General features: G+C 40.8%; 2 protein-coding genes and 1 long non-coding RNA gene across 3 annotated transcripts in view; 2 read left to right on the top strand and 1 right to left on the bottom strand.

Annotated features, from left to right (window-relative positions):
* The window catches only part of LOC125310347 (NXPE family member 3-like), a 78,376-nt gene that overhangs the window by 40,861 nt on the left and 14,477 nt on the right, over positions 1-23,038 (bottom strand). The window lies entirely within an intron of this gene.
* LOC125310349 lies at positions 101-14,325 on the top strand. The gene is made up of 4 exons (XR_007196287.1): positions 101-249; positions 730-795; positions 13,083-13,255; positions 14,219-14,325. It is a non-coding gene; the product is annotated as an uncharacterized LOC125310349 (long non-coding RNA).
* Positions 16,842-21,592, top strand: LOC125310348 (ribonuclease H1). Its single transcript, XM_048267676.1, has 3 exons — positions 16,842-17,050; positions 20,840-20,984; positions 21,532-21,592. Exons 1-3 carry the CDS (start codon positions 16,869-16,871, stop codon positions 21,547-21,549), a joined length of 345 nt encoding a protein of 114 aa, XP_048123633.1. The 5' UTR covers positions 16,842-16,868; the 3' UTR covers positions 21,550-21,592.

Below are 23,038 nucleotides of genomic sequence, written 5' to 3'. Positions count from 1 at the left end.
GCAAATCCGTGTAACTGTCACCTCTGTTTTACTGTCGTGATGGAGACATTGACCCGGATCAGACACCAGGGGGCGGGAAGCACAGTCACAACTGATACGGCCAGCCGCCGTGAAACAGAAGCGCGAATGTTTAGTTCTACGATTTCGTCGGTACTGCCTTACCGCCGCCAGAGCTGAGTTAGACATTGAAGGAAGCGGTTGGTGAATACGACGAGAGCTAGCAAAGAAGAGTTGTTTGATTTGTTTCAGGTAAGCCTATTTGCTTCAACTATAATAGAAAGAAATACATTATTTTTGCTTTCATATAATGTTAATGGCTCCTTTTGACATTTACGCTACTTTAAACTGGTCTTGGACAATTAGCTAACGTTAGCTTTTGAGGTAAGCAAGGGTTAACGACATGTTCATTTTATCCATGTACAAATTAATTTAGCAACGCTTTTTATCCGAAGCGACTTAATTTGGCCAATTTACTTGTTACTTCAGGGCTAGTCTCCCTTAGAGCAACTTAGGCTGAGATTTTAACCCACAATTTCCAGGCTAGCATGCTAACGTTAGCCTGATTCCTTAACCGCTACCGCATCCTCTGTAAGCCAGAACATAATTGAGATGTGATGTGTTCTATGTAGTGAGATACGTGTTTGTATGTTAAAATAACGATTTTATACAGTTAGGCGTGTATCAAAGTATGAAATGAATCATGCCTTCTCCCTCCGCCCGTCTCCTCAGCCCCATGACCGAGACGTTCAGGTGGCGTGACTGGCGTGCCTGTCTGCAATCCCGCCTTTCAGTAAGGTAAGTGTAAGTCTTGTAGCACTGTGTAGCCTATGTTTCTGACATTTAAAACTCAAAAATCAAAATATATTAGCATAAAGGTGTTATTAGGGATTAAAATTCTCGTTCAAACGACGGACAATCGTCATTTGGAAATTTGAGTTCCCGGTGGTGCACTCGTTCTAGAGCGCTACGCAAAATGGATTAGAACTACTGGTTGTAAAATACGTTGGATATGTTGAAGTACGTTCTATGACTCTATGGGCGCCATTTTAATATGCTCAGGTGTCGTCACAGACGCTATCTACCGTGGGAATCCTATGGCGTTGATCCTAAAATGTTATCAATATTTGTTCTGTAAAGCTGTATGTGGAAATTACGAGAAACCCAACAACACTATGTCTAGACCAGTTAAATATATTGTATAAAGACAATGTCGAATTATTTCCGAGGGTAAATTAGGCTTGGGCACTAACATCTGCCCATCATCCACCAAAACTAAGTTCAATAGGCCTGTGTTTGGGATATAGCGTTACTGTAATTTCGTTACTTTATTGGGAAACAAAGTAGTCTGAAGGTAAATTTAAATGTCATTAATTAGGCATACTCACTATCTGTCTATAGCCTATTAACTTATTGTCTCCATGATTGCTTATTTAAAATATGGATTAGCCTTGATAGCCTAGGCTACATTATTTCATAGAGATGTGCTGTGTGTAGGCTACAGCACGCATTCTCTCCCTGCGCGCCTCTCCCTCAAACGGGTTCAGCCTGCATCTCCCCTAAGCAAATCAAAACGGCGGCTTGTGCAATAACTGTTCATGCAGACTTCATCTGCCGCGGCAGCCTACACAACTTTGCAAAGTCAACTTGAATGTATCAATTTTGAACAAAGCCTATTTATCACAACGTTGTCTGTCGCGTTGTCAATCGCAAACTTACATTTATTCAAGCGGCTAAGGAATTAACTAGCTTAATTTGTGGAGATCGAAGAGAAAGCACCCGTTTGACATAGGCTTACGCGTAGCCACGGACGGGCCTAGGCCCGTCTACTTGTCAGTGGTGTCCGTCCGATTATAGGGCTTTCCTTCGTTTACGCTCACCATCTTAAAAAGACGCGCAAGTCAACACTGCGCTGAAAGCTCAAGAATTAGTCAAATCGCGAACAGCCACAGCTCCGTTTAATTGTCAGGTGTGATGAAATGCATTCATATTCCACTTCTTATGTCATAAAGGTTGCATGCCTATGGAAAGGTTTTGTAGTAGGATTGTCCAATGGTCAGTGTTGCTTCAATTTGTGTTTTAATTTATGCGACCCACCAATGCTGGGTTCATCAGTTTTGCGCATGTTTAAAACGTTTTGCCGACTGCCTAACTTGTCATTTTCGTTCTATAAGTTCCACTTTTCATGTCATGAATGTAACATGCCTATGATAAGGCTTTGCAGTTGTACAATATGGTCAATCTATTCTCAATTGTGATTCATGTGACGCGCGCACCGATGCTGGGTTCATGCACTTGGTCAGCCTAAAACAGGAACATTTTGGAGAGGGAATGAGAGAATGAATGCACGCAAGAAACACTTTTTAATTAAACGTAGGTCTAATTTACAGACATAGTAAAACACTGAAAGTTAATATTTACACCACGGGTCTCACTCTCAAGCTCAAGCTCAGTCGCGTGCTGCCCTCTTTTGAGCTTGTGAGAGGCTGAAGCAGTCATACACATTTGCACAATTGCGCAGCCTATAATAAAAAGTAAATAATGCTTAATTAAATAAAGGCATGTGCTTAAGCAGCCTATAAGTAAATTAAAGGCCGCTGCCATAATTTGAGAATTTACAGTAGGCCTATACATAGGCCTAAATAATAGGACTTAGAATAATAAGTTATAACTCAAGCAAATTGTTTTCAATATATCATTGCACAAATTAAGTTCAACGGTTAGATTTATCTGGACATGTTTTAAGTTGACTGCAGCCTGTAAATAGGCTAATGATTTTTGAAAACAAACTTTTGTGGTCATATGCATTTTACATAGGCAAGCAGGACAATTTGGGAGTTTTTGACTGCATGGAAACGATACAATAGTGTCAAGCATGGTTGTTTTTAGCCTAGGCCTACCATTTGCATTTATTTAAGTTATGAACATCAGACGCTTGAGTGATATCACTAATTAAGCTGCTCTGACGCGGTAGCCTATGTTGGCACATAGGCTACATAATTGCTGTTAAAACGCCTACTAGCAACGGGAATCAAAGCACTTATGAGGCCTGTATTGTTATTTTTCGTCACTACCTCACCGTGTCAGGCGCGCAAATTACCCATTACTATGACTTTTGATAAACATTGAAATGAAAGAACCTGTTGTTATTGCCCTTTTTTGTGGGTGTATGTGACACCCCTGCTAGAGCATTTGTGAAGAACATAAAGGCTCACAATGCATATCATGGATGTGATAAGTGTTGCCAGCCAGGTTTTTATTTCAACCACAGAATGACATACCCGGTAGATGATTTTGTGTTACGGACTGACTCATCATTTTCAGATAGAGTCCATCATGATGGTGGTCCTGATCGACCACATGGCTTTTCTGGTCTAGATGTTGGCATGGTTACGAGATTTCCTTTAGATTGCATGCATGTTGCATGCGTTATAAGAAAGCTGTTAAACGTTTGGCTGAGAAGTCCCCTGAAATGTGTCTTTCATCAGTGGCTTTACATTGCGCCTCTCCCTGGTCTCGGTTGTTTGCATGGAGCGCGACACATGCTCTGTTCGAGTGTTAGCTGCAGTTCATGAACCTTTTATTACGTCTGTTTAAGAACTCAAGTTTACAGTTATGGCCCACTTTATGATTTTTGATAAACATTCAAATGAAAGAACCTCTTAAACAACAGCAAGCCATCAATGTTGATCTGCAAACTAAAACGGAATCCATCAGAAATCTTCTCACATGGCTTTTCTGGTCTAGATGTTGGCATAGTTGCAAGATTTCTTTAGATTAAATGCATTGTTGCATGTTTAAGTGTTAACTGTTAAACGCTTGGCTGAGAGGTCCTCTGAAATGTGGCCTTAGTCAGTGGCTTTACATTGCGCCTCTCCCTGGTATCGGTTGTTTGCAAGGATTGGAACACATAGTCTTCGAGCGTTAGCTGGCTGCAGTTCAAACTTTTTCTTACGTCTCGCTGGCGTCATGTTCTCCTTCTAGTAGGTTTCAGCCATAGACATATAGCTTGATTAGCTGTTTTCTCTACCACTCTGGCTTCAGCCATAGGGCTGCTTCTTTTATTGTTGAATTACAGCATTCTGTGTAAAGACACTTGCTATAGGGCTTCAGTCTTCTACTGTCTATGGTCTTTACACATCCCATAGTGGCACTGCAGCCACCTAGCGGGTCAGTTCACTTGTACATTCTGGTGTATTAATCAAGCACCATGCAGTCTTCATTCATAATCTATCTGCTTGATTTTACACACCTGTGGAAAGAGACCTGATGAAACCCATGAATAGATGCCATTGGCCGTCAACGGTCCCCATCACTTTAAGGTCCTTTTAGCGCTAAGATAAAATTCTTTGTGAAGATGGACCCAGAACTGACAAAGGATGCGGCGTTTTTCTCTCAATCTTTTTTTTTTTAGACTATGAAAAGGAGGGAACCCCCATTGACCAGCTCAGGAGTAAGCTCGTCTTGCTGTAGAGAAACGACTTCGTGACATTACAGAGGACCATGTTTTTGAATCAGCACAAACACACACTTGCATAGCTGACGCACCTTCCTGTAGCACTAACTCTACTGGAAGTGACTTCATACTTGATGATCATGTAGATGCCTTTGACACAGATGTCATTGACACACAGACAGACATAGACACAGACAACCAACATTTATCTGAATCAGACTCTGAATCAGAGTTTGAGTGTGTTGATCAACCAGAAAGTCTTGCTGAGAGTTTGGCCAATTGGGCTGTACGTTTCAGTGTGTCTCTAGTTGCCCTTACAGCTCTCCTGAGTTTACTTAGAGTGTACCATTCGGAACTACCTAAGGATGCTCGAACCATTCTGAAAACTAAAACTGAATACAAAATTCAAGAAAGATGTGGTGGTTTGTATCACTACAGAGGCATTCTGGCAGCACTACATGACACACTAACTCTACTAAGTGAGAAGATTTGTGATGGATTCCGTTTTAGTTTGCAGATCAACATCGATGGGTTGCCGTTGTTTAAGAGCTCAAATTTACAGCTATGGCCCGTTTTAGGACTTTTGATGAATGTTCAAATGAACATCCGTTTTTCCAAGATGGCGGCGCGTACACACGCAGCGACCTCTCTCTGTCCCAACCGTACGGTGTTTTGTTCGTTTAAAAAGTGTTTGTCCGAAAGTTTTACGTGTTCGTCTTGTCTTACTACGTCGTACTACAAGTACAGCAGGCAGTTTTTAATTGACATCTGCAAAAGCAAGTTTTGCAGCGTTCTGGACTTTGCAACAGAGGCGCTAAAGGAACTTCGGACTACTCCGGCCTGCAACAACACGGACTTCGCCTGCTACTCCTCCCGGAAAAGAAAGCGTCCGGAAGCGGTGTGCGAGGAAGCAGAAGAGGGGCAAAGCGAGGGCGTCCGGGCCAGGCTAGCGGCCAGCCCAACTTCGCCCAGCCATACCATCCATTCTCCTGGCAAATGTACGATCACTGGACAACAAAATGGATCACATCACGACTGCTGAGATCAACGAACCGGACAGTAAGTAACTGCTGTGTGCTCGTCTTCACTGAGACTTGGTTAAATGACAACATTCCGGACTCTGCTGTACAACTGGAGCAGCTAGCATGCTATCGAGCAGACAGGGCCATTGTAAAGGGAGGTAAATCACGAGGAGGAGGAATCTGTGTTTACATCCGTGGCCGAATGGTGCGGGACACTGTAGTAGTATGCAAACACTGCTCACCACTGGCAGAGTTTATGATCATAAAGTGCCGTCCTTTTTACCTGCCAAGGGAAATTACTGCGATTCTGCTAGTCGCGGTATACATCCCGCCTACCAACAACAACAGCGATAAAGAACGCGGCTCTTAGTGAACTGTACCAGGCTGTCAGTGAACAACAGGCGGCACACCCAGACGGTTTCACCATCTTCACTGGAGATTTTAACCATGCTGATCTAAAACTGTACTTCCAAAGCTACACCAGCATGTTGATTTTCCAACAAGAGGAGATAACATCCTGGACCTGGTCTACACTACACACAAAGGAGCATACAAAGCCACCCCCTCCCCACATTGGACTTTCAGACCATATCACTGTTATGCTAATGCCCGCATACAGACAAAGGGTAAAGCGAACAAACCCGTTCATAAGCAGGTAAAAGTGTGGCCTGAGGGAGCCTCCGATGCTCTTCAAGACTGCTTTGACACAACAGACTGGGAAATGTTTAAGCAGGCAGCCACTTACAACAACCCGGACAGACATAGAGGAGTATACAGACACTGTAACCTCTTACATCACCAAGTGCATCGATGATGTGACCCACACAAAAGACATCATCACTTTCGGGCTAACTGGAAGCCATGGCTGACAGGGGATGTCCTCAGGCTGCTGAGGGCCAGAGACAAAGCCTACAGAGCTGGGGATGAAGCTGGCATGAAAACAGCGAGAGCCAACCTGTCCCGTGGCATCAAGGAAGCAAAAAGGAATACACTCACAAGATAACCACCCACTTCAAAGACAGCAGGAACTCACAAAGCCTATGGCAGGGCATTCAGGCCCTCACGGACTACAAGCCCAGCCCACAGAGCTGTGAGAGCAACATCCCTCTGCTCAACAACCTGAACCGCTTCTTTGCTCGCTTTGAAGCACAAAACAGCACCTGCCCACAGAAGACCCATCCCCTCTACATGGCAGCCCCTGTGCCTCTCTGCCGACAGCGTGAAGAGGACACTTGCTGCTATCAACACCGTAAGGCAACAGGTCCAGACAACATCCCAGGTCGTGCGCTGAAGGACTGCGCGGGGAGCTTAAGGATGTCTTCACAGACATCTTTAACACTTCCCTGAAGCAAGCCATCGTCCCATCATGTTTCAAAGCTGCCACCATCATACCTGTGCCGAAGAAAACTGCTCCATCCTGCTTCAATGACTACCGCCCTGTGGCACTGACACCCATCATCATGAAGTGCTTTGGCGGCTTGTCATGTCACATATCAAAGCCATTCTCCCCCCACCCTGGACCCCTTCCAGTTTGCATACCGAGCCAAGCGGTCTACAGAGGATGCAATCTGCTCTGCCCTCCACCCAGCCCTCACCCACCTGGAAAAAGAGACTCATATGTGAGATTGCTGTTTATAGACTTCAGTTCTGCATTCAACACCATAATACCACAACAACTCATCTGCAAACTCGACAAACTGGGACTCAGTACCTACCTCTGCAACTGGCTACTGGACTTCCTCTGTCAGAGGCCCCAAGTAATGCGTGTTGGCAACAATACCTCAAGCAGCATCACACTGAGCACAGGGGGCCCCCAAGGCTGCGTGCTCAGTCCGCTGCTCTTCACCCTGCTGGCGCTGACTGCACTGCAACCTACAGCAACAATCACATGAGTGAAATTTGCTGGCGACACAACTCTGGTGGGTCTCATCACCAAGGGCGACGAGACTCAATACAGGTTGGAGGTCGACCATCTGACCACGTGGTGCAGGGACAACAACCTCCTGCTGAGCGTCAGCAAGACCAAAGAGATTGTTGTTGACTTCCGGAGAGGTCACACCCAACACCTGCCACTGACCATCGGCGGTGCTGTGGTGGAAGGCGAGCAGCACCAAATTCCTGGGGGTGCACATCAGTGAAGACCTCTCCTGGACCACCAACACTGCATCACTGGCGAAGAGCTCAAGCGCCGCCTGTACTTCCTCGCGGAAACTCAGGCGAGCAAGTGCTCCACCAGCCATCATGACCACATTCTACCGAGGCACCATTGAGAGCATCCTCTCCAGCTGTATGCGCTGTGTGGGGCGGAAGCTGCACTGCATACAACAGGAAAGCCCTGCAGCGCGCAGTGAACACAGCTGGAAGGATCATTGGTGCTTCACTCCCCTCCCTGAAGGACATTTACACCACCCACCTCACCCGCAAAGGCGACCAAAATTGTGAGTGATGCAAGTCACCCGCTCACAATCTGTTTGATCTACTGCCCTCTGGGAAGATGTACAGAAGCCTGCGCTCCCCACTACCAGACTCACCAACAGCTTCATACACCAAGCTGTAAGGATGCTGAACTCTCTCCCCCTCCCCCCTCCACCCTCAGCTACATAACATCCTGGACATTGGACCCACAATGGCCGCCTGCACTACTCCACTTGCACACTTGAACACTTGCACACTTGTACACTTTACAACTTGGTGTTGTTGTCCTGAAAACACAACACTTCTGCTGCTCTTACATAACTTGCACCACTATGCCACTTTCTTTATTACTCAGGTCAAACAGAACTACCCAAGCCTCTTATTGGCCTGACTTTGCACTAGTTTTTTATTGACTGTCTATGCACAATTTCAACAAAATTTTGCTGCTCTTATTTTTTCATTATTATATGTGCCCTCTTATTTACTTATTTACTTACTTTTTTGTTTACTTGAATGTTATGTTTGTCTGTGGACTTAAAATTGGTAAAATATGTCTTGTCTTCACCGTGGGATAGTGAGAAACGTAATTTCGATCTCTTTGTATGTCTGGAACATGTGAAGAAATTGACAATAAAGCTGACTTTGACTTTGAAAGAACCTGTTGTTATTGGCCTTTTTTGTGGTCCAAAGAAACCAACATCCTCTGCTGAATATTTGAGAGACTTTAGTCATGAGTTGAAGCAACTGCAGGAAGGATTTTATGTTGGTGGGAGAAAGCTTTTCATTGAGCTGCATTCTGTTGTATGTGACACCCCTGCTAGAGCATTTGTGAAAAACATAAAGGGTCACAATGGATATCATGGATGTGATAAGTGTTGCCAGCCAGGTGTTTATTTCAACCATAGAATGACATACCCAGTAGATGATTTTGTGTTACGGACTGACTCATCATTTTCAGATAGAGTCGATGAGGACCACCATCATGATGGACCACATGGCTTTTCTGGTCTAGATGTTGGCATGGTTACAAAATTTCCTTTAGATTACATGCATGTTGCATGTTTAGGTGTCTAAAAAGCTGTTAAATGTTTGGCTGAGAGGTCCTCTGAAATTTCGCTTCTCCTCTAATTTTGTTGATGGAATCTCTCAAAGCTTGATTCAGATCTTAAATACATTCCAGTTGAGTTTGCAAGGAAGCCAAGATCTCTGAGAGACCTCGACCGCTGGAAAGCAACTGAACTGAGACAGTTTATGTTGTATACTGGTTCTGTTGCACTGGTCCCATATTTAGAGAGTAATTTGTATAACAACTTTATGTTGTTTTCTACAGGTATGTGCATCCTTCTCAGTCCTCTACTGTGCTCTTCGTATAGCAATTATGCAAACACACTGCTCAGAACATTTGTTAGCCATGTTGGAAAGCTTTATGGCAAAGATGCCCTAGTGTATAATGTGCACGCCTTGGTCCACCTATCGGCAGATGCTCAACGTTATGGTTGTTTAGACTCTATCTCAGCTTTTCCCTTTGAGAACTATCTGTGTAAACTGAAGAGGTTTGTGAGGAAGCCAAACTTTCCCTTGGCACAAATAATAAGACGGTTATCTGAGGTTGAAAAGATCAGTTCTGTTCAGTTGCCCCGTAAGGATTTAATGAATCAGCATTATGTCGGACCTGTTCCTGATGGCCTTCAAGTAGCAGCACAGTACAGGAGACTACAGACTGAGCAGTGGACAATGAAAGTTTCCACGGGTGACAATGTTTTTGCTATTGGTGGAGACATTTGTGTTGTACATAACATCATTCAGTCTTTGGATGGAATTTATGTTCTGTGTAAAGCCTTTGCAGCGATGGAAAGTTTCTTCAGCTATCCGATGAGCTCCGATTTCCTCAGTGTGTTTATTGTGTCTCAGCCTATAGGGCCATTTAAAGTGGCCAAAGTATCAGCGGTTTCTCACAAGTGTCTGCTTCTGCCTTATAAAGATAGGTATGTTGTTATGCCCCTATTGCATAGTCACAATTCTGCTCTGACCTTTTAGGATTAAGAGGTTCACAAACATTTTCTTGTATAAAGTCTGTATAAAGCTGTTAGTGATGCTGCTCTGGCCTACGATTTTTTTTTTCTTTTCCTGGCAACATGTGCCTTTGTTTACCTTGGGCTGTTGTGATGTGCCCATATGATTTCATTTGTTTTTGAGTTTTCCATGTGCTTCTGACTCGATTGGACCAACCAACACAAGTTTCGAAAACTAAAATAGGGAATCGATTTTAACCAAATATGTACACTATTAATTTTAAACGAATTAAACAAATGAAAAAGATAGATGTAACAAAACTCAGGAACAAGCAGAAAAATAACGAAGAATTCGAAGTGCAGTAAGCATTCTTGAAAGCTAAAAGAAAATTCCCACCAATTTTACTCACCGGAAACAGCTTTTTCAATCGGCTGCTGTGCTGCTGGTGTTTTGCCAAACAATTGAGGACAACGCGATCAACCTGTGCGACATGAGAGATACGAGTGATAGGCCCTAACAACTTGAGGAGTTCGATATGGAAGCACTTCGGGGTTTGGGTATATCAAACTATGGAGAAGGACAAAGCGGTATGCAAACTGTGCAGTCGTTGAGTTCTCGATATTGTTTGACATTTCTAATTGTAAACGCAGCCACGTTGAAGCCTGCAGTAATGTTTTTCACTGATGTTATGGCAGTCCACTCTGCTTATTGTTTTTCGAGAATGTTGCACTCCTGTTTGTCATTGTGCACGAAACTTCACGCCATTGTCGTCTTCAAAGCCCCCTTTACGTTCGTCCTAATGCCTGTTAGTTGTTAGGTAGATTGTCCTATATTTGGCGTTGAAAATTGAAACGTCTTTAGACATGAAAAATCGATTTTACAATCGATTCAATGAACAATTATGTCTCAAGAATCGAACAGGATTTTTTCACAAAAGTGACAGCGCTAGCCAGAATCAATGTCTCTGTATGTTTTTGATCTTGTTTCTTAAAGCCTGCCTGTTCTGGGCCTATGTTTTGAACTCTGCCTTGGATTGTTTTTGTCCTGGGTTTTGCATAGCTCTTTGCTTTCCTTTTTGAGTCTTGAGACTGACTATTGTGTTTGAAGAATTGTTGCCTTCCTATTCCTCATTAAAGGAGAACTTTGTCTCTGAGCTGTCTACGATTGGGTCCTTTGAAACTAGCCTAATTTTGTAGTTTTGAAATTAAAAGAAAAAAAGATCTTAAAATACATTCCTGTTGAATTTGCAAGGGCGCCAAGGTCTCTGAGAGACCCACACTGCTGGAAAACAACTGAACTGTGATCGCGGCTGCTGGCACAAGACTTGCCCTCCGATGGGTCGAAAGGCCCTCGAAGAGGCCTGTATTGTTATTTTTTCGTCACTACCTCACCGTGTCGTAATGGGTAATTTCTTGGCGCCTGCTGCCTTCCCTTGGATGTGTGAATGAATAAAATTAGGATTAATCCTTTCGTGCGCTTTTTCCTCGATGTTTCGAGTTCCGTTGGTATCCTGTGCTTAGTTGCAGGATTAATCCTTTCGCGCGTTTTTTCCTCGATGTTATACACCATTAGAAAGGTAGGAGTTTTGGGAATGTCTTAATTAAATTGAATCAACAATGTTCTCCTCCGCCTTTGGTGCTACCCTGACCTCTAGCTGCAGTACAATAGGTAGATGCAAAATGTGGTCAGTTCAGAAATGCTTGCAATCCGCCAGGAAGACAAAACTATGTAGCATAATAATGTTGTACACCTTTTGAAAGATTGGACTCCTGGGAATTCAAACGATTTTTTATGTACAATCTGTATAGTGATTTACATTGTCAGATTCATCTTACTATAAACTACAGGTTGTTTTAATCTGCTATAGAAATAAACTACGACAGTCACTAAGGTTCACCTTCTAAGAATTCACAAATGATACGATGTTTTAAGATCGAACATAGTCTGGGGAGTCTACGCTGTATTTCTACTTCATTAGAGGGATGATCAATGGGCATAGTTCAAATGACTGTACATCATTTGGATAGTCGCTTATCAATCAGACAAACGATCCGGGTGTGCCTGGTGGGTAAGCTAATTTGTGATTGGTTCCAGCAAACGTGGACAGGAAGCAGGAGATGTGCATGTTTCCAGCCTGAGCTGCAGGGCAAAATCAATCGCCGGCAGATCAGGCTGAGTTTACCCAGTTTTCAGTAGATAATCTTGTTTTTTTTTTCAGCAACCAATTACAACAACTTATCCAGTATGGCCTGATCTTTATTCACGTCAATACTGACTTCCAGTTCTGTTCATCTCCTGACATTAAAGCGTAACTCTTTTTTTTTTTTTTTTTTTTATATTTTTTGGGCTTTTTTGTCTTTATTTATATAGGATAGTAGAGAGAGACAGGAAGTGAGTGGGAGAGAGAGATGGGGTGGGATCGGGAAATGACCACAGGCCGGATTCGAACCTGGGTCCCCGTGGGCACTCGGACCCATTCATGGCACGAGCGCTGTAGCCTGCTGCGCCACAGCGCAACCCCCCCCCAGTGGTTGATCAATGAAAAATACTGTCTCCACAGTTTATTTGATGTGTTTTTAAGTAAGGGATAATTACCGGCGGATAATACATTATTCCGCTTATTACAGGGCTACTTGCCAAAACGAGAAAAGAAACTTGCCACGATGAGTCTTCAACAATGTTTTTACTACCGTTTTGTGGCTTTCGCTGATAAAATAAATAGTTCGCCACACAGATGGAACAGACAGTTTCAGGTGTTGCGTGGCAACGTCTTACTAGCTGAATCAAAAGCACATAACCCGTTGCCATTGACTGCGGTCATTATATACATTGTGCAGCGTTTATTATATAGACTCAACAGATCTCCGAATGTTGGGAAGGCTTATTCATGTGAATGGAACTTTCTGCAGCACTCTGAAGAGCTGTGTGATAATGCAGAAAAACTTCCGGGGGTCAATTTTTGCCAGAGTTATACTTCAATGCTCTTCTCAAATCAACACAACTCCATCTCAATGTAAATGGCCATTGCCAACCTTCGGTTAACACAGACATGTCAACAAGGGCCTTAATATTTAAAGACATGTCAACAAGGGCCTTAATATTTAAAAATATATAAACATTATTATTAAAAATGCAATGTCATGTATGCTGATCAAGTGTTACATGTTCTGTCTAAACAGGAGCTGTAAGGAAGAACCATGCTGCTGGTGGTGCTGCGGACTCAGATGTGGACTCGTTTGCCATAAGGTGGTTCAACCTAGCCAGTCACCGGGGCGGTGGTAGGAAAGAACGGGAAAAAAACAGGCAGGAAGCACCACGAGAGGCTTCACACGACCTAGTTCCCAGAGTTTTGGTAAGGGTTTAAAGTAAAAGTATTGAGTACATCAACCAATGTCTGTTGCTGGAACTCAATGTAGTACTGTGTCTTGTGTATTCTCACTGGATTTGGATGTTAATTTTTTTTTTGTTGCTTAAATTGATAGAAAAGGGATAGAAATAGACATTCCACTTCGTCTTCAAATTTGTACCCTCCATTTTCACATTTTTATGACATCATTTAAGCGGAGCTTAATTTACAGTATAGGCCCACTACAAGTACCTAAACCATGCTGGATTTGGATATAATTTGGTTTTTGTTTTTGCTTAAATTGTTTGAACAGGGATAGAAATAGACATTCCACTTTGTCTTCTAATTTGTACCCTCCATTTTCACATTTTTTAAATTTTCTTGTTCCAAGACTAAGACTTGTCATCTTTCTCAAACAAGATTTTTACATTTCCAATCTAGTGGAAGCATTACACACTGCATCACAAATCATTCATTCTCAAATTCAACTCTACTCAAATCATTAAAGGAACCATATGTAAGATTGTGGCCAAACCTGGTACTGCAATCACTTTCAAATTACTGAAGAGCGGTGTATTCTTCCCCCTCCCCCCTGACTCGAAGTTGCCAACCCGGATGCCGAAACACTACTGACTTTGTGATTACTAGATAGGTGGAGGGTGGCACGTCAGGCCAAAACACAACATGACATGACAAAACACAACATCAACATCAGTTGAGGGCTGCAACTTCACTTTTTAAATGACAATATCCTGGCCGGACTACTGTTGTCAGTGATATTAGTATTTGAAATGATCATGATTTCTTAATGTCTAGTGACTTATCAGGGCCATTTTATGATTAATTGAAATACATTTCTTACATATGGTTCCTTTAACTATCTTGATAATGTTGAGTCATGTCTTTTTTGTACAGGAAGCATTAACCAAGGATTGTCATGTGTGCTGATTGCCTTTTTTGTCTCAACAGGGGCAGTAAGGACAAGATCCACCCACCACCCAGTGCATGCTATTTGTGTAATAATTTGAGAGGGAAAGTGTGTGATAAGTGAAATTTAATAAAATAAGTAAAATGTTGAATTTGTGCTTCTTTTCTGAAATACATTAGTACAAGGTTTTGATTTTTAGATAATTGATTCCAAGATGTTGATAATTTGACACTCAATATACACGATCAAACTACTGAGTTAAACTAGGGGTATTGCATATTACTGTTTAAAAAGCTTTATTAGTAATCCTTTATACATTTGACAATCTTAACTTTTTAAAGCTTGAAATTCTGAACAAATACTGTAACTCCTTGATTTGTTAGTGACATTGACTATATACAGTAGTACAAATGGGTGCCAGATGTAAAATGAGCTGGTCCGCATTTGGCCCAAATAAGGGCTGCAATTGCCACTATCGAACACTCATCTGGTCCGGATCTGGCCCAGATCATTATGATAAAGTGCACATTTGGCCCAAATAAGGGCCGCAATCGCCACTATCGAACACTCATCTGGCCCAGATCATGACAATAATTTGCACATTTGGCCCAAATAAGGGCCGCAATCGCCACTATCGAACACTCATCTGGTCCGGATCTGGCCCAGATCATAGATCATAGATCATCAGACAATAATTTGCACATTTGGCCCGGATCCGCCAAATAAAAAACACATCCGGTTCAGAGCCGTCCCAGAGCTGGGCCAGATCATGAAAACGGATGCGGAACGGTATTGGCCCGTTGTGCCAAAAGACACCGGCCCGAGTCCGTTTTGCAGATCCGGCCCAGATCTGAAGGTGGATCTGGGCCGGATCCGGGCCAAATACATTTTGCTATCTGGGAGCCTACTGGCCCTACACTGTAACAAGATTCTGTGATTTTCACAGCATCACTGCTGTTTTTGAGAAAAATGTGTACTGTATTTGTGAATACAGTATGTTGCTGTAGTTTCGCTATGAATTATGGTCAAACTAAGTTTGCCCGGTAGCCTACTTATCTGAACTAACGACATGATCACCATCACTAGATATAAAGAAAATGTTGACTTTCATTCGGTGCTGTTCACTGACAGTAACAAAAAAAGTGTCGTAATGTTATAAGCATAATACATTGAACTGAATAGGTGCATTATGTAGCCTATATAACGAGGCCTATCAAATTCAGAAAATTGCATTAAACTAAAATCGGAAGACATTGTTATCTTTGTTAGACCATAGGGTCGTTGTCATATAAATGCTGTAACGAAATTCGAAGTGTAAATATACAAACTTTATGTTGAAAGTGTAACCGCGACCGTTTCCCATAGGAATGAATGTAAAACATACCCTCCAAAACGAGACCTCCCGAAATTCAGAAAAATTACTAAATTGATATCAGGCACCGTTATTACCATTGGTAGATCATAGGGTAGCTGTGATATAAATGCTGTGACGAAACTCGAAGTGTAAATATACAAACTTTATGTTGAAAGTGTAACCGCGACCGTTTCCCATAGGAATGAATGTAAAACATACCCTCCAAAACGAGACCTCCCGAAATTCAGAAAAATTACTAAATTGATATCAGGCACCGTTATTACCATTGGTAGATCATAGGGTAGCTGTGATATAAATGCTGTGACGAAATTCGAAGTGTAAATATACAAACTTTATGTAGAAAGTGTAAGCGCGATGTCCATTGAAATGAATGAAGCGCAGATCAAGTAGTCCCCAAAGTGACGTCATCACCGAATTGCGTACAAAAAACCCGCTAATGCTAAAAATAACAAAAACTGGCATTTAACACCATTTGGAGACATTTTTAAAAATGATATACATATATTGAGTGCTTTATGTACCCATTAATCAACAGTGGTGGTTAACCTGCAACACAGGCTTTAAGCTCCCAGATAGCAAGGTGACATTGACATTACACTCTAAAAAATGCTGGGTTATTTTCTCAACCCAAACGCTGAGTTGAAACTGTTGGGTCATTGTGTGGGGTTGTTTTTACTCATGTTGGGTTATTTTCTGTAACCCAGCTTGTTGGGTTGATAGTTTAGGACAGCGCCCCTCCTCTCCCCCACCTGACGTGAGCACACTACTCAGCACCAGGGTAACTTTAACACAGCTGGAGGAGGACACACGGAGGAAGAGGGCGTCGGAAGCGATGAGTGCTTCCGGGAATGCGAAAAAGCCGCCAGACCCATTGGAAATGGCGTTTGGTGGACTGGGATGTGATCATGGATTGTTAAGCATGGATAAGTTTGAAACTAGATCTAATGATTTGGAGGAGTTGTCAGGGGAGCATGATAGTGAGAGTACTATAAGCGAAGGTGACGAAGGTGAATGGAATTTAATTCAAAGAGCATCGAAGAAAAGAAAAGGAAATACTAAACTAGATGAAACGAAAAGAGTTAGGACTGAGGTTAAAGTAGTGATTCGATTTCAAACCCCCTGTGTATTAAACCCATTAAAAGTCAGTGAAGCAATGTATAAGCAAATAGGAGAAGTTCGCTCCGTCAGAACGCTAAGAGATGGTAACCTGTTAGTGGTTTGTCAAGACAGTGATCAGAGAATGGGATTGATGAAACTTAAAACGTTACTGGGGAAAAAGTGTTAAAGCCCAAGACTGGGAAGAAAGGGGTAAAATAATGGCGGTGATATCTGGAGTATCGACAGACTTGTCAGAAGAAGACATTAAAAGCAATGTTAAACGAGTTCGAGTCAGCAAAGTCAAGCGTTTGCAAGTACTTAGGAATGGAAGTAAAGGACCAAGTTTGTCTGTCTTGTTAGTGTTGGATGAGATTAAGATGCCTGAACGAATCATGATTGGGTATGTAAGTTATATGACGAGGACTTACATCCCCCCACCAACTAGATGCTTTAAATGTCAGCGATATGGACATATTTCTTCTGCGTGCAAATCAAAACCCAGATGTGCTAAATGTGGAGGCGAACATGAATATGGTAAATGTGCGGAAGGAACGAAAATCAAGTGCTGTAATTGCGGAGGTGAACATAGTGCGGCCTACAAAGGGTGCGAAATGCATAAAAGAGCAGTTCAAGTGCAAAATGTTAAGGTAAAAGAGATCATTACTTATGCTGAAGCCATTAAAAAGGTTGACAAAGAAAACCAAGCAAAATCAAGGGTTAAAGTAGGTATGGCCCCTTTAGATTTAACCCCTAGTCAAGCTCAAACGACCCAGAAATGTTGTAAGGTAACTGAAGATACTTTAATTGTGGATAAGAAAAGTTTCATTGCTTTTTATGGTGGAAGTGGTTAACTGTTCAGCCCAAGTGGCAAGTAGAAGTGATAGAATTAAAATAATTAAAAGAGCAGCAGAAAAGTATCTAGAGATTCATGATTTGTCAGTTGACTCTATTCATAACATGGTATTAGGAATTTCTGATAGCCAGGTACCAGGTGGCAGTTCGTAATGAGTCTATCAATTTTACAGTGGAACGCCAGAAGTTTAATTGCTAATGGTCAGGAACTTAAAAAACTTTATTGAGGAATTAGATATTAAACCCAACATTATCTGTATACAGGAAACCTGGTTAAAATCATCACTTGATTTCATAATATATGGATATACAGCAGTGCGTAAAGACAGGGATACTGCAGGAGGTGGAGTGGCCACATTTATTCAGCAGGGGATTAATTACAGAGCTTTAAATGCAGATAAAGAGGTTGAAACAGTCCTGGTTGAGATCTGGGTAGGTAAAACTAAGATTAAAATCGTCAACTTTTATAACCCTTGTAAAAGAATCCTGAGAGAAATGCTAGACAATATGTGTGAGGAGGGAATGGGAAGCTAGTATTATGTGGAGATTTTAATGCACATAACACTCTGTGGGGAGGTACTAAGGTGGATGAAAATGGGAGCACTATTGAGGAGTTTATGGATGATTATAAGTTGGTTTGTTTAAATGGACGGAAGGAATACTAGGTATGATCGTCTCATGGAACAGGATCAGCAATAGATCTTACATTAGTATCTGATCAGATAGCAGGGGTAAGTGAATGGGAGGTTAGTGAAAATTATCTTGGCAGTGATCACTATATTATTTGGTTAGGTATTAGAAATCAAAATGTGTGCCTTGAAGAGAATTGGTTTCCAAGATGGAGAATGAAAGAAGCAAACTGGGGGTTATATAGCATGAAGGCAAGTGGCAGGCTAATGGGAATAATGTCAGAAATGAGTAATGATGTTGATGAGTTAAATTCAACAATTACAAATATTTTATGTGAGTCAGCGGAGGAGGTTCTCGGCAAATCTTCTGGGATGAGGAAAAGAAGAATGGTACCTTGGTGGTCAGATGATTGTAAGGAAGCAATTAAAGCCAGACATAAAGCTTTCAAAATTGTTAAATCAAATCATTCCTATACCAACTTAATGGAATATAAAAAATTACACTCAAGGGTTAAAAGAGTCATAAAAGAAGCTAAAAGGACATATTGGCGTGACTTTTGTGGTAAAATAGGAGCAGAAGTCAAAGTGGGTGATGTTTGGAGCATGATTAAAAAGATGGGAGGCATTAGAAGGGAATTTTCTCTACCTGTAATTAAAAATAATGATAAAGAGGCAGTAACTAATCAAGAGAAAGCAGAAAAAAAAAAAAAAAGTTTTGTTAAGGTTCATAGTTCAAAAAACCTAACTGATGAGGAATTGTCTTGGAGAGTTAAAGTTATGGATGAGAGTAAAGGGCTACTGGGGAAACATGTAATAAACGAGAGTGCACTAGATAAGGAATTTACGTTATTTGAACTTAGGAGAGCGTTAAATGGGGTTAGGAATACTTCACCGGGGAAGGATGGTGTATGTTATAAAATGATTAATGAAGTCGATGATATGGCTAAAATGATAATTTTAAGTCTTTACAATAAGGTTTGGGAGCAAGGAAGATTACCTTTGGGCTGGAAACATTCTGTAGTGGTTCCTATTGGGAAACCAGGGAAAGATAAGACTGAAGTTAAAAGTTACAGGCCAATAGCATTAACATCTAACTTATGTAAGCTTATGGAGAAAATGATCACTAGAAGACTAATGTATGAAATTGAAAAAAGAGGTCTTGTCTCCCCACACCAGAGTGGGTTCCGTAATGGACGCATTTCACGATGGACCCTGTTGTATGTCTAGAAAATGAAGTAAGGAAAGCAAGTCAGTAAAGAATCAGTCTTAGCAACATTCTTTGATATAGAGAAAGCGTATGATATGCTATGGAAGGAGGGACTGTTAATTAAGCTGAATAGAATGGGTATTAGTGGTAAGATGTTTAACTGGATTAGAGACTTTTTAAAGGATAGAACAATAGAAGTGAGAGTTGGGGTTAATTTTTCTAACATCTATTCAATAGAAAACGGAACACCTCAGGGTAGTGTATGCAGTCCAGTGCTGTTCAACATCATGATTAATGATGTTTTCAATACAATAGACGACATTAGAATTAATAGAGCATTATATGCGGATGATGGAGCTTTGTGGGTAAAAGGGCCTTAATATTGATAATATTACAACCAAAAATGCAACTGGCTATTAACAAGGTAGAAAAATGGGCATGTGAGTGGGGTTTTCATTTGTCTATAGAGAAGACTCAATTTATTTGTTTTTCAAAGAAAAGAATAAATCCCACACTAGAACTTAAGTTATATAATCAATCATTAAAACAAGTTAACGTTATTAGGTACCTGGGAGTGTGGTTTGATGTCAAGTTAACATTTAAGGAACACATACAGAAAATAAATGAGAGGTGCAAAAAGGGCATTAATGTTTTGAAATGTTTGTCAGGGTACAACTGGGGGAGCGTCAGGGATGTCCCTTAAAAAGAATTTATATTGCACTGATAAGATCAGTGTTAGACTATGGATGTATTGTGTATCGTTCAGCATCTAAGACATTGATTGGTGAAATCAATAGAATGCAGGCTAAAAGTCTGAGGATATGTTGTGGTGCATTTAGAACATCTTCAATACCAGCATTACAAATAGAAACAGGAGAAATGCCCTTAAGCCTTAGACATTATTAAGTTGAGTATGGCTTACTGGATTAATTTAAAGGAACATGATGTATCACACCCCACTAAGAAAGTTCTTAACGAAAGTTGGGAATATGGTAGATCCCAGATTTGTAGCTTTGGTTGGGATGGTAATAAAATAGCAAACCAACTGGAAATAGATGGTATCAATTGTAGTAAGACTGTGCCCCTGGTAGGAACTCCACCTTGGTTGTTTTGTTCTCCTATGGTAATTATGGAAACCAAAGAGATAGCTAAATCTGGAGGAGTGTATCAGAACGTAGAGCAATATCTAGGAAGTATGTATTATGATACAACACAGGTCTATACAGATGCATCTAAAGATTCAGAGGGTAAAACAGGTATTGCAGCATATATCCCTGATCACAAAAAATCTCTATTAAAAGAGAACATCAGACCATCTGTCCATATTTGCAGCTGAAATGACAGCTATTATTATTGCATTACAGTGGATAGAAGAAGCTAGGCCCCCTAAAGCAGTTATTTGTTCTGATTCAATGTCATCTCTCACATCTATACAAAATGGAGAATCATCATGCCGACAGGATTTATTGAATGAAATTAATAATATCATATTTGCAATCAGTCAACAGGGAATATCAATCCAGTTTGTATGGGTACCTGCTCATAAAGGAGTTGGTGGTAATGAGGAAGCAGACAAGCTGGCAAAAGAGGCAACTAAGGAAGAGGAAGTTCAGTTAAACATTCCTCTCAGCAGATCAGAAGTTAAGGTAATCATCAAACACAAAGTTAACTTAATATGGCAAGCTGAATGGGATAAGGAGAAGAAAGGTAGACATTTATATAATATACAAAAGAATATCCTAAATAACAAACCTATGTACCCAAACAGACAAGAGGAGGTTTGGTTTACAAGGATGAGAATAGGCCATACTGGTTTGAATAATAGCTTACATGTTGTAAATAAACATCCAACTGGAAAATGTGAGTTTTGTGGAATGAGAGAGGATGTAGATCATGTTCTTTTAAAATGCTTAAGATTCTCCAGACAAAGAGAAAAGCTAAAGAGGGAAGTGAACGCAGCCAAGAAAGCCTTCTCTTTAGACACCTTATTAGGTGAGCCTAGATCAGGAAACATCACTAGTGCTGTCATCACATTTATCAAAGAAACACAATTAGCAAATAGGATTTAGTTGGTTGTTTTTTTTTTTTTTATTTATTTATTTATTTATTTTTTATTTATTTATTTATATTATTTATTTTATTTTTTATTTTTATGATTTTCCTTGAAATAACATCCAATTGATTGCATCTCAGTCCAGTAGATGGCGGTAATACACTTTGCCTGTAAACTGCCATAAAACCTGACAGAAGAAGATTTAACACAGCTGCATAGTTATTTGAGAGTTCGGGGGAAATCGTTATTCTTTCAACCGTCCATGCAGTGGAAATCAGGCGATTTTGGAAGGTATGTATCTGCTTTTAACTTTTTTATTATTATTATTCAGACGGATTTTAAAAGTAGCCTACACCCAGAGATACCTTCGTGATATGAATGGATATTCTGCCTGCCAATTTCGTTCAGCCTAAGCAGGTTAAGAATTGTGACATTCAAGCCAGCTAACGTTAGCTAATATTAATTTACAGTCTTACAATTACTGCTCATGTTAATGTTAAATCTACACAAAGACAGACTCTTAAAAACATAGTTCTGTGTTGACTGGGTATGAACTGCTGAACAGAAACAAAACAAACTTTTACAAAGAACTAAAATTAGCATACCAACAGCTGGCTAGGTTAACGTTAGCAGACGGTTGGTATGCTAGCTTCTAGCTCTAACAAATGCTTCGTGTTAGTGCAGCATGTGTGTCAGCTAATGTATACAGTCGAAGTAGTCTCTTTACGTACGGTAATCATCATGCCAAACAACATATTAATTCATTCAGGGTAGCTTCATATTATAGCCATGTAACTTACTGGGTGGTTTTTGGTGGTAACATTAACGTTACAGACAACTTGAATTTAACTAACTGAATGTGTTAATATGAGCTAGCTAACGGTAGAACTATCACTGCCACTAACGTTAATATTACTGAAAGTATGTTTGTCAGTCTGCTGTTAAACAACTCCATGAGGTGGTCATGGTTTCCGAGTGTGTTGCGCTAATATTTTGTCTCCGAATTTTTAATGTTTGTCAACATCATTCACTGATCATGGTTCGTGAAAGTCTTGATCTAAAGTTCTGTCAATACCAGTGATTAATTTACTCTTTTTTTCTTTCTTTGATTGACAGGGCTGACCCCCAAATGGACCGTGGAATCTAGCTGTCTTCATGGAAGTAACTTATCACATGCTGATGCTGCTTTTAGAGTAGGCTATCCATTCAAAAATAAAGTAAACTGTCAAATAAATAATTATGTCGAACTGTTTTATTTCATTGCATGGCTATTTGTTGCCCATTTTCTCTCAATGCAACCCAAATACTGGGTTTAGAAAACCCGACAACTGGTTATTTTAACTAGTAGTTCTGTTGATATAACCCAGTGGTTTGGGTTGAATCTATACCCAATATACTGTGTGAATTTTACTCAACATTTATATAGTTATAACCCAGCACATTGGTTACCTTTACCCAGTCTATTGTGCCAATTTAACTAACGTTGTGTTGATATAACCCAGTGTTTTGGGTTAGAATCATACCCAATCTGCTGGGTTTAATAATGTACCCAGACCATTGGGTTAGGATAACTCAATGTGGTGTTGGTCCAATAGTTAACCAGCGGCTGGGTTATATTTGGGTTATTTTTAACCCAACATTTTTTAG

Source organism: Alosa alosa, chromosome 17 (assembly GCF_017589495.1).
Source record: "Alosa alosa isolate M-15738 ecotype Scorff River chromosome 17, AALO_Geno_1.1, whole genome shotgun sequence".
In the NCBI taxonomy this organism is placed as follows: Eukaryota; Metazoa; Chordata; class Actinopteri; order Clupeiformes; family Clupeidae; genus Alosa; species Alosa alosa.
Note: the sequence above shows the minus strand (reverse complement) of the source record. Positions and strands in the feature narration are given on the sequence as shown.